Here is a 12,986-nt window from a genome sequence, read left to right on the forward strand (position 1 = left end):
CCGTTACGCACATCTGTTAGGACATATACAATACATGTATAGATGTATATTTAAACACCGGGTTTTATTTCAACCATCAAATTCCATGTTATAAAGTTAAAGCGAAGCATCTATCAGGGGTCAGGCTCCATTGCTCTTGAGAAAAGGAATCCACTTTCTTAGTGTCATCGGTTCCAGAGCGATGCAAACATTAGGAGTCACCAAAGGATCAAACCTTTGAGGTTAAGAATAAAGAAGAAGTGTCAGTTAAAAGAAATCGATAACAGAAATATGCCCCATCTCCACATTATACAGGTGTTACAAAGTCAACACCTGAGTTTGTATAAGTATTGTACAGAAAGACTCATTAGTTTTCTTTGCTAATGAGATGATCACTACAAAATGAAGGAAACCATGGAAGGAAAACATGGAAGTGCAGTTGGGGAGGGAGCAGCTTGAGCCCCTTGGGAAATCCCCTTCTTGGTAGCATTTTTGCTGACAGCAGAACACGCACATTTTCAGAGAGAACATGGTTGGGCTCTCTGCTTTCATTGGTTTTGGGTCTTCCACAGTGAACGGTAACTAAATTAGTGATTAGTAATTGTGATGGAAGGGGACCCAGTCTTCTTATTGCAGCAATGATCCTTGAATAACAGTCACTACAATTTATGTAGCTTTCCAACGTAAGGTAGGACTGGTGCCTCCAAGTCTAGCGTTTATAGCATCACCTTATTTATCTGTATAGTGACAGTTGAACGTGTAAAGCTTAACCTAAAGAATTCTCAGAGCATCCAGGGCTTATAAGGGAACAGGAAATCCTGCAGCCATTTTCTTTAATATGACATCTATAATCTATATAACCTCGGAATTTAGAAGCGGTGAATCTTTTTAACTGCATCCGCCCGTGTCTGTTGTTTGTTTTAAGTAGCCACATGGAAATCTCAGTCATCCAGATGTTATCAGGCCTGTCGGCTCAGCTTCCTACTTCTAAACTCTCAGTGTTTTATCAAATAAAATAAAATAAAACTGGCTTGTCTAATCTGCTTTTTTATTTTAGCGTTAATGTTTTTATTAGATAATTATTTGTGCTTTTCATTTGCCCTCATGTGGATTTTTTTGTTTGTCGTGTCTGGTTTTGTGCTTTTCTGTCCACCTGCAGAAAGACCACCTGCCTATACACACACACACACACACACACACACACACACACACACACACACACACAAAGAATGTGTATTAGAAGCTGCAGCTGGCTCTATAAACAGGTGGTAATTTTACATTTGAAGATGAAAATAACAGCACCAAACTCCTTCACCACCACTCCTTGAACCCCACAAATGTTCTGTGTATTTCTATTAAACTGTAATCACATGAGTGCGGTCCTCTTGTCTCATGTTTAAAAATCCATCCATACTATGTGAACGACTAAGAGTTATTGCTGGTTTAGACTTTTACCTCCCGTGTTAGCTTCAAGCTGATTTTTGATATGTTCAAAGAGCGTCTAATCGCTTCCCTGTGTAGTTATTTCCTTTTTGAGTGAACCTGAGTGGACTCCTCAGTGTTCACCTGTCCCCAAAACAACTCATTAGTCTCATAAAAAGTGCTTCTATGTGCACTTTTTCTTTTTCTGCTGTGCTGTTCTTTTGCTGGTTGTAATCAACACCGGTCATCTGTTGAAAAGCCCAAATCTTTCATGTGGAAACTCCGGCAGACAAATCCTCGCTGACTTTCTATAATAATATGAATGATTATGACAGTTTTATTACCATAAAAAGTAAGAAAGTAAAGCAAAGTTGCCAGAATATTTAAACAAAATTTCAAAACTTACAGATCATTTTCTGCTCTCTGTGGGACATGAGTGACGGTCCTGTTGAGAGGACATCCTGGACTCTCTGAGGAGGTCAACGGAGGTCACAATTTGTGTAGTGGACAATGGGACTAACTACCTACAGCTTCTGACCAGTTTCCATAGTTCAGGAAGAAGCACGACAAGTAAGGCTGAGAGAAGCTTAATAAGGAAAGTGGAAGAACAGTCTGACCTCTGAAAGTCCCACTGGTCTGGGACTGGATAAAAAAATGGCTACATTTGGGATTTGGACAGGATCTTTTTGTTCTGCAGTCCCTCCCAAGAGGAACACACCTCCAAAAGCTCTCCTGGGAAGATGGTGAAGAAGGGAATCCCTCAACATGTAAGTCAACAAGCTTTTTAAACTTTTTAAAGTGGTCACACTCCAGATGTTGGAAATGGAGCCACTTCTGAGGAGGATCTAGCATGAGGATCGAGGATGAAGATGTCCCGGGGAGGCCTGATGGAGGATGCATTTGTGATTTAGGCATCATGCTGTGAAAGTTAGGGACGAAGAAGGAAGACGTTTATAAAGTGCAGCAAATCCATATTTGGACACAAAATATGGCTCCCTGCTGAACTGGCAGGTGCTTGATTTGCTTTCTGTGCTGTCTGGGGAACCATTTAAGAGTCAAATTAACTACCAAAAGAGGTTTTCTGTCAAGGTTTTTGTTGATTTGTATTTGTACCACTGGGAAGGAGAAAAGTTGCTCTTACTTCCACGCTACGTTCTGGTATTTGATGTATTTGGTGTTCTACTGCCCCCTGTCGTATAACTGACTGACATGCAGCCATTTCATACATCAGCCCAACTCAGATTTGGTCAAAATGAGATATTGGTGCCTGTTTTTTGGATTTGTTTGTTTGTGATTTTTTTCCTTCAAAGGAATCACATTGTTTGCCTCAAAGGGCTTCACAAGCCGAGCAGTTATGACATGCTAAACCCAAAAGACTACATAAGTGCAGTATACACACACACACACACACACATACACACACACAGACGCACACAAAAAACACTTTTTTAGGTATCAAATACATACATTTACCATTTTCTAAAGGTTTCCTGCTTCAAATGGATTAAACCAATACTTCTACTACTACTACTACTAATAATAATAATAGATGTAGATAATAATAATAATAGATGTCGGGAGTCTTCAGAGGGGCTGCAGAGGACACTTTGACAGGGTGGCGCCCATCAGGGGGGTCTGGGAGAGACTGGGGGGGAATGATGATCGACCCAAAAAACTTGTGAGTGGCCTCCATGAGGAAACTCAAGGAAAAGTTCTGGTCCTTGATGAGTTCTGGACTGCAGAGTCACAATATCACTGACAGTGTTCTGTTACCTGCTATGACCTTGAACTGACCTTAATTTGTCAGTAGTAAAAGTAACAACTGAGGGATGGCGCCACCCAGCACCAACGATGGAAACGCACAGATGTTGCTGTTCTTCTGATTGCTAATATAATTTGATTTAGTTATATAATTCTCTTCAGGATCTTTAAAAAAAACAAACAGAGGTATGTTGTCAACACATCAAAAACATTAAAACCCACTTTTTTTCAGGGATGAGGAAGTCAAACAAGGTAACAGGTAGGAAAAACATGGATGAAGATTGATAACAATAATAACAATAATAACAATAATATACACCTATACGTTCGGCTCTTTAGCGCCGCCCTAGTGGCTTTCTGGAGCTTTTTCAAAAATATGAAAATGGAAAAAGATGGTGTGAATATATTTTTTGTTTTAATATAATTTCTGCCACAGGAAAAACACGACAAACATTCTTAAAATTTTCCAATGCTGTAAAAACTGTGTATAATAAATATTTAATTTCAACATCTCATTATAATGGAAGTTAAACTTAAAGCACCATCGTACACCAGAGTGGTCACGTGGTGCGTCATTCTCTCCAGGATGAGCTGCCCTGAGAATAAACATTTAATCAGGAATACTTATTATGGATTTGCAGCCTACTTATTTTGAAAATAGGCTAATATAGCTAATATAGACACTTACAGCATGTGTTGCCTTCATGATAAGGCTTTTAACTTGTTGCGGCTCCAGACAGATTTGTTTTTTGTTTTTTTGTTCCAATATGGCTCTTTCCACATTTTGGGATGCCGACCCCTTGTCTAGTCAATCCACCTCACATTCATTAACTCATGTTAATGAGTTTGATCTCATTTCCTACAAGAACACCTTATTTGGATGTGTGATGTCACTCAGAAGCTGCTCCAATCTGCTCATTCTGAAGACAGGAGCTTCTTCAGCAACTTTCAAGAGAAAATTTACACATACTCTTGATTGTTGGTCCAGTTCTGGGCCAGATTGTTTTAGCAGCAGGTTAGTTACTGCTGGTTTATAAGGCTGCACTATCCAGAAAAACAAACTTGATTCCAAAACCTGTTTCTAACCTTCCCCTTATCTTCAAAGTTCTTGGGAACGTTGTGGCGAGTGAGAGGATGAAGAGTTCATTTGAGATGTTTGGATGCATTATTAGTTTATGCTTGACAGATTAGTTGTTGGAACTGATCGTCATCAGTTTTTGAGAGGACGTGTTCCTGAGCGAGGAGTTTTTTTCAGCTCGAGACTTGCAGGTCAGAGCCAGGGACCAGAGGAAGATGAATATACCTGAAAAAGAGGACAGCAAAACAGTCATTTTGTCCTCAAATCACCACAAAACTGTATGGATTTCATATAAACTGTGCTCGCACTGACCCTGCAGGGAGTTTAGGACAGTGAATAAATAGATCCCAAGCAGAGAGACGTAGGTGAGTCCTGATAAGCCCCAAGGTAGGCCCAGCACACAGCTGAGGCCCAGCAGAGTGGAACCATCCCTCCACAGCCTGGCCCAGTTGTCGTCGTTCATCTTCTTCCAGCCACTGCTGCTTCCACCACCTCTCGTCCTCTTCCTCAATCCACACATCTTAAACACCACCAGGCAGACCATGCAAAAATTAAACAGTACCACCAGGAAGGGTAAGGCCGCGGTCGTGATGTAGCTGATCAACAGGTCCTGCGGGAACTGGCTGCTTATCCAACATCTGGGGAAAGAGAAGCTGATTTAGTTCAGAAAGAAGCAAATCTAGCATTCACCCTGTGAGTTCCAGCATCTTACAGCTGCACAGTTGAGTTGTGGTTGTCGTCACCTTTCAGTTGAATTGTGTGTTTACCATAAACGTTAAAGCTCACACAGAGCACCGCGGTCAGCGTTGGCAATCCTGCGCCAAGACAAAAGAAGCACAGAAGAGACGTCAGCTGGACTTGAAAGCAAAGCCAGAACTTTAATTTAAGCCATTTTTGAAGAAAACATAGGAGAGAATAAGATCCTAAATACTTGGTACGATCCCCTCACCCCATGCCACCAGGCTGAGCTTGAGCATGTATCTCTTGATATAGATGTTAAAGACTCTGACTAAGAGCAGGTAGAGATGGAACCCTTCCACAGCCATCCACAGGAAGGTGGCCATCAGGGAGCAGTGTAACAAGAGACCCAGGCCCTTGCAGATCCAGTCCTCATCAGCTACATCAAGCACCAAAACCCAGCAGCTGCTCAGCAGGAAGCTGAGGTGGAGGCACAGCAACGCTCCTGTGAGGTGGAGGTGCACACAAACTGTCTTATCTGGACGCCGTTGTCTGGAAGACAAACAACATGGTGACCTTTTATGGCGTGCATGGAACAGATGGAAGCCATGTAATCAGACAAATATGCAGGATCAGGGGTGTTTTTGTGTTTGACACCAACTGACATAATAATCACGTTAAAAAAGGTGAATTTCCACTTAATTGCATCAATGTGCACCCTGTATAAATAACCAGCTCCTTCCTGTTTCTGAGAACTGTCAGTGATGATGATGGTGATGATGGTGATGGTCTCTTCACTTACTGTATCCTGGCATAGATGATTAAAGCCAAGATTGTGAAGAGGACAGACAGAGCGGATCCAGTGAAGCTGATGTACCTCAATGCTGGGGCACTGGCTTTTTCCACTGATAAAACTGGGTTCTGCAACAGAAAAGAGAAACTTATGAAAGTTTCATCAACCAAAAGAGCAACGTCAGCTGAAACTAAAACTAGTTATGCACGCTATTTACCACAACTACAGCAAAGAAGCTGAGGTGGTCACAGCAGCAAACTATCTCAGCTTGAGTCACATTGGTATGGCAACCCTCTGTGCTCCAATATCCTGCATACACACACACACAGAATTACAAAAACCCCACAAATGTTGTTGCATCTTGTGTTTGGATGCTCACCCGTTCTGTCATCCAGGTATGTCTCCTGCCAAAACACACAAGCTGCCTCTTCTATCTGAAACATCGAACGTGCTCGTCTTCAAAATGAAATAAAAGAATGGAATAATAGTCCAAGAATAATGCAAGAAAGACGTTCACCTCCTTATCGTGTCTGAAGGTCAATCTGACAGGATGTGAGAGGTCCCTGACACGTCTGCTGCCGGCCTTCACGACCACAACTGAGTCGCCCAAAACAGTGCCTGAACGGTGGTGAGAGCGCCCTGCTGACCGTCCTTTCCCCCCACCTGGAGCGGGAGCAGGCTGCCAGCAACAAGGACATGTGAATTAATGTACATTCCCTCACTGGGAGTTTGAAAGTTGTACAAAATCATTATCCTGAACGACAGCCTCTTATATCATTCGGATTTTACCGACATGTTTACAGATCTCTCCCCCATTTGATCCACATTCCTGCTGTGATGATCTCTGAATTGCAGCTGTTTTCTCTACTTAAAGAACGGTATATCTGTAGAGCTCAGAGTGTTTACAGCTGTTTACCTGGAAGAAGTTGCTGTTGAGCACAGTGACGACCAGCAGCACCTCATCATCGTTCACATTGCCTCTGCTCATTTGGAGAGCCGAGGATGGGACGTTAACCCTACAGTTAGACACTGATTTTTCAGCCTGAATACACAGAAATTAATTAGAACAGGGAAGCGTATTAAATCGGAATATCATGTTTATGTACAGGAAATATGGCCTCACTTCTTGCGACACATTTACCCTCAGATGGTGGAAGTTAAAATTTCGCAGTCTTTGCCTACAGGTGGTAATTTCCCGCTCATAACACCTATCAACACACATTTAATCAGTTATAATACACCTGAACTGGAGGCTTGCACGTTTCACGTCTACTTATGTTTAAACCTAACGTCTGCATTCAAAGTGTAGGAAAATTCGAAATGACGCTGCAGAAAGTTTCATTTCCTTAAAAGTCCTTGTTGCCACGTCATGGTGCATAAGATCGGATGAGTATTTTTGATCAGCCGACATGGTCACAATCACACCTTCCTGAGCTAATCAGCAATCAAATATTCAATTGGTGAAAGAAAAACTGAAAGAATGTCAGACATTGAACAGAAAATAAAACTATTAGTGAGGGTTAAAATGAAAAATTACAGAAGATCTGACTTCAGGAGCAGATGGAAAATATCCTTTCAAAACATCAGTTATTATTGTCACATAGAGTAAACTTAAAATACCAAGTGAATAAATCTGTGAACTGCCACAGGGCAGTAGGGATCATTACTAACAGCACATTTCCTGACTTACTTTGTCCAGGAGCCGTTTGCTTGCGAACACCAGTGGGGAACAGCATTGCAGTCTGTAGAAATCAGGGTCAGAGAAAGTCACAAGATAAACCCAAACCCAACCAGAACATGAAAAACATCACATTTAGCCAATGTGACAATAGAGAAATTCAGTTAAAGTCCCTAATGACACTTTGTAAATGTTTTACTTTGGAGTGATGAGCCTCACTGGACCCCAAAAATGTCATGACAGGACCACTGATACACAGGACGACACAACTCACCCAGAGCTTCAATTCTTGCTAAAAAGAAAAGTGTAAAAAGACAAAGAGTAATCCACATTGTTCTGGAAATTGGCACTGGGAAAGGACGATCTGTCGAATGACTGTTCTGCTTTCTGAAGGTTTGCTTAGACATGATCGGAGTTTTACTTCTACATTACTTGTGGTTAGATGACAAAAAATACAGGAAGTCAGTCAATAACCTGTATTTCAAAAGAAGTCTGTGTGTTACAGCAGTGGGAAAAGTGGTCTCAGTTCAAAAGGTCCATATTACTACTACTACTACTACTACTACTACTAGTAGTAGTACTAGTACTACTACTACTACTACTAATAATAATAATAACGATAATAATAATAATAATAATAATAATGATAATATAATGATAATGATAATACTAATAATTATACTACTACTACTTCTAATAATAATAATGTACAGACAAAGCATCTACAAGTGATCTTTATTTTAAAAATGGAATATAGAGGAAGTTCCCATGTAACATGATCATCGTGCTAAATGTCACAACAAGAAACAAAACCACTGCCCTCATTTGAATGCACGCAATGTACTAATTTGGTGACTGAAATGACACCTTAATAATTACAGAAATCACTTCATCTGTGCATGAGCAGTTCAACACAGCAGAGGGAAATGATAAAATCTGACTACAGTTAAGGATCTTTTCAACTTCCTGGCGTGCATCATGTGACGGTGACCATGCCTGAAGAGGTCAGGGATCAATTACATGTCAGTTTAATTCTGAAGCATTGAACATAGTCTTCTACCATCTGCTTGGATTTGCCTAAGGTAGAAATCTATATTATAATATCATTAGTGAAATAATATTTAGTTTGATCTTAAGGTACTATCAACAATATTTTATGACACTTCTATTATTTACATTTTGAAATATTTTGTGGAAATGTGGTTCTTTCAGACCCAAAGAGGTTAATCAGATTTTCAATTATAACTGTATTAATTATTTTGTAGCATGAAACAAAATAAATAAATCAATAAAATTAATTTTGTGATAATAATTACTACTATTTTATGCAAGACATATTAATTTAAACCTGTTGCGTTTGCAAAGTAAAGGCAATACAACTTAGATTACCATTGACACACAATCGTGTGTGCCTTTTATTGAAGCCACAACAAGTAGTATAAAAAATCAAATCAGAGCGGGAAAAACCACACCCCCGCCCCTCAACTCCTACGGTCCGTTAAAGGGGCCGTGCCAAATTACCCGACTTAGTTGTCGGCAAATAGCGCGAGCGAATGAGGAACTCATACATAGCAAAATGCTCAACAGGACTATGGCAATGGAACAGATATGAACAATGATGGTGAATTATGATATACAAGTGACCGCTACACATGCCCCCCCAGAATTCACCATCGAAAAGCAAGAAAAGTCAACGAGTCGGGGCTCGAACGGGCCGGCCAGACCGTGTGCGTCGAAGCGGTATTGGTGGTGCTAGAGGAGCAGGGGAAACAGGACGCGCAGGGCGGTCAGTGGCACTGACAGAGCTTTCAGGGATCTGTGTTCCTCTCAGAGGACTGGGCCGAGCGGGGGGGCGTCCACGCCGCGGGGGCACGGCCGTGGCAACTGGCTGACCAAGGTCCAAGTGAGCTGCCTTGAGGCGGTCTATCGTAACGCGTTCAGGTCTCCCACGTTGTCCCCGCTCTCCAAAACACGAAAAGGCCCATCATAAGGTGGCTGCAGCGGGCCTCCATGAGCATCATGGCGGATAAAAACATAGTCTGCCCTCTCCAAGGATGGTGGGACATGGGATGGTGGCAAACCATGCTGGGAAATAGGGATGGGTGCAAAAACCTTGGCAGCATCAAGGAGTGTTGCACGCTGTGCGCTCGCAGACCAAGGCGCTGTAGTGTTGGGGACAAACTCACCTGGCACCCGCAGTGGCTCTCCATACACCATCTCCGCCGAGGAACACTGCAGGTCATCTTTGGGGGCGGTGCGCAGCCCCAACAAGACCCAAGGAAGTCTGTCCACCCAGCTACTGTCCTTCAGAGACGCCCGAAGAGCAGCCTTCATGGAGCGGTGAAACCGCTCACACATGCCGTTGGCCTGTGGGTGGTATGCCGTTGTGTGATGCAGTTTCACCCCTTGGCTCTCCCCTACAGAAGTCCAGAGCTCAGAGGTGAATTGCGAGCCACGGTCAGATGAGATGTCAGCAGGGGGACCGAAACGGGCAACCCAAGTCCCAATAAACGCACGTGCCACCTCGGCCGAGGTGGCCGACTGCAGGGGCACCGCCTCCGGCCAGCGGGTGGTCCTGTCCACCATTGTGAGGAGGTAAGTGCAGCCGCGGGAAGGGGGAAAAGGCCCAACCAGGTCCACATGGACATGGTCAAAACGTCGCTCTGGCACCGGAAATGGGGCCAGCGGGGCCCTAGCATGGCACTGTACCTTTGAGCACTGGCATGCGACGCACATGGCAGCCCAATCCCTGACGTCCTTTCTGAGCCCATGCCAAACAAATTTAGCAGCTACAAGACGTTGAGAAGCCTTCCTCCCCGGATGGGAGAGGTTGTGGACTGAATCAAACACACGCCGCCTCCAAACCGCGGGCACAACAGGGCGTAGCTGACCGGTACTGACATCACAGAGAAGCGTGACACCAGTGCTCCCAAAAGGAACCTCGCGCAGCTGTAGCCCTGTGGCTGCAGACTTTAGAGCTTGGACATCACTGTCTGTGGTTTGGTCCACTGCCATCTGTCCGTAGTCAAGTCCCACGTGGACAGCGCCCGTGACGGCCCGGGAGAGGCAGTCCGCAACGACATTGGTCTTACCAGCCAGGTGTTTAATGTCCGTGGTGAACTCGGAGATGTAGGAAAGGTGCCTCTGCTGCCGAGCCGACCATGGTTCTGCCGTCTTTGCCATCGCGAAGGTGAGGGGCTTGTGTTCCACAAAGGCAGTGAAAGACCTGCCCTCAAGCAGAGGACGGAAATGGCGAATGGCCAGGTAGAGGCCAAGGAGCTCACGGTCAAACGTGCTGTACTTCCGCTCATTGGGTCGTAGCTGCCTACTAAAAAAGGCCAGGGGTTGCCAAGCACCTTCTACCCATTGTTCATGCACCGCACCCACTGCGTAATCCGAGGCATCCGTGGTGATTGAGATTGGCGCGTCAGGCAATGGGTGTGCCAACAGTGTAGCATTGGCCAGAGCAGCCTTAACATTCTCGAATGCGCGCTGTCGCACGTCGGACCAGTCAACCATGTGCTTGGGAACCGCCCCTTTCAAACAGTCATACAGTGGCTGCATGAGGTCCGCTGCCCGGGGGAGGAAACGGTGGTAAAAATTCACCATACCCAGGAACTCCTGGAGCGCCTTGACCGTGACTGGACGAGGAAAGCTCGCGATGGCCTCCACCTTTTCCGGCAGGGGAACTGCTCCGTACCGTGTCACGTGATGGCCCAGGAAGTCGATGGTAGACAGTCCAAACTGGCACTTCGCCGGGTTTATGATGAGCCCATGCTGGCTGAGGCGCTGGAAAAGAGCCCTGAGGTGTGCCACGTGCTCAGCCTGAGACGTGCTTGCGACGAGGATGTCATCCAAATACACAAATAGGAATGGCAGGTCGCGTAGGACGGAGTCCATCAGGCGCTGAAAAGTCTGTGCTGCGCTTTTAAGACCAAAAGGCATCCGTAAAAACTCAAACAGGCCGAACGGGGTGATTACCGCCGTCTTGGGGACATCGGCAGGGTGGACTGGTACCTGGTGGTAGCCGCGGACAAGGTCCACCTTCGAAAAGACCGTTTTCCCAGCCAGATGCGCGGAAAAATCTTGTATGTGGGGGACAGGGTAACGGTCCGGGGTGGTGGCATCGTTGAGCCTGCGGTAATCGCCACATGGCCGCCAACCCCCACCCGGCTTCTCCACCATGTGCAGAGGTGATGCCCAAGGGCTCTTGGAGCGGCGAATGATGCCCAGGCGTTCCATTGTCTCGAACTCCGCTCGAGCAATGGAGAGCTTGGCCGGGTCCAGACGCCTGGCCCGAGCGTGCACAGGGGCGCCTGTGGTGGCGATGTGGTGTTCCACACCATGCTTGGCCGTGGCAGATGAAAATGTGGGCTGAGTCAGAGCAGGAAACTCGGTGAGGAGGCGAAGGAAAATGTCTGCAGTGGGGAGCATGCTGGAAAGCCTGACTGAGTCTGTAACACCAAGAGTGCATTCATACGAACAGAAAGTGACTGCATCCACAAGGCGTCTATTTTTGACATCGACCAGAAGTCCAAAAGCGCAGAGGAAGTCTGCACCAATCAGTGGCACAGTCACCTTGGCAGTCACAAAGTTCCATCCAAAACGCTGTCCACCAAAACACAACTCCACATACCTCACCCCATACGTGCGGATGGGGCTGCCGTTCGCTGCTTCCATAGAGGGCCCATGGGACTCTGACAGCATGTCCAACTTCGACGCTGGCAGGACACTCCTCTGAGCACCTGTGTCACAGAGGAACCGTCGTCCGGAGAGAGTGTCCTGGATGAACAGCAGCCTGCCAGTTCGGCCGACGCTCATGGCTACTGCTGAGCGCCGGCCCTGGCGTTTCCCTGCGGAGGTGGGCCGGTGAAACTGCATGGAGGGCGGCACCGCCTGGCTTTGACCCCAAACCGTGCATGGAAAAAGCACAGCCCAGAAACCTGTTGATGCCGAGGAGCCGCTGCGGCAGCTGTGAAAGCGGGAGCGTCAACCACAGGACCGTCTGCGCCAGCCGGGAGGAACGCAGCCACATAGGTCGGTTGGGAGGCAAGGAAGAATTTATCCGCCTCAGCAGCAAGCGCACGGCAGTCCGAGATTGCTGTGTTGGCCAAAGCAGCCCGCACTTGGGGAGGCAGCAGTCGCAGGAAAAGCTGGATGAAGAGAAAATCGGGCTTGTGTTCACCCAAAAGATCTAACATTTTGTCCATCAGTTCGGAAGGCTTGGAATCACCCAGCCCCTGCAAAGAGAAAAGGCGGCTAGCCCTCTCTGCGTCGGAAAGTTCGAACGTTCGTAAGAGGTGAGCCTTCAAAATGCCATACTTGTTCTCCGGCGGTGGCTGTTTAAGAATGCCTACCACTCTGGATGCCGTAGCACTCCCAAGTGCAGAAACCACATAATAATATGTGGTCTCATCTGCGGTGATTTCTCGCAGCGCGAACTGTGCCTCCGCTTGAGCAAACCACGCAGTCGCCGAAGTCTCCCAAAACTCCGGCAGCTTCAATGAAACTGCATTCGTCGCCATGGTCGAAAATAAAAGTCACTGAATGATACGTCCAGCGAGAGTCGGGGTCACCAGTGTTGCGTTTGCAAAGTA

The 12,986-nt window shown here is 45.8% G+C and overlaps 1 protein-coding gene across 1 annotated transcript; it reads right to left on the bottom strand.

Annotated features, from left to right (window-relative positions):
• Positions 1–3,656: 3,656 nt before the first annotated feature.
• Positions 3,657–7,821, bottom strand: LOC115251972 (adhesion G-protein coupled receptor G5-like). The gene is made up of 12 exons (XM_029846022.1): positions 7,664–7,821; positions 7,402–7,453; positions 6,835–6,919; positions 6,628–6,753; positions 6,229–6,390; positions 6,091–6,145; positions 5,929–6,020; positions 5,721–5,839; positions 5,190–5,470; positions 4,953–5,055; positions 4,553–4,878; positions 3,657–4,465 (listed from the first exon to the last, which is right to left on the bottom strand). Exons 1-12 carry the CDS (start codon positions 7,794–7,796, stop codon positions 4,350–4,352), a joined length of 1,650 nt encoding a protein of 549 aa, XP_029701882.1. The 5' UTR covers positions 7,797–7,821; the 3' UTR covers positions 3,657–4,349.
• Between the last annotated feature and the right edge of the window lie 5,165 nt (positions 7,822–12,986).

Source organism: Takifugu rubripes, chromosome 13, assembly GCF_901000725.2.
Source record: "Takifugu rubripes chromosome 13, fTakRub1.2, whole genome shotgun sequence".
In the NCBI taxonomy this organism is placed as follows: Eukaryota; Metazoa; Chordata; class Actinopteri; order Tetraodontiformes; family Tetraodontidae; genus Takifugu; species Takifugu rubripes.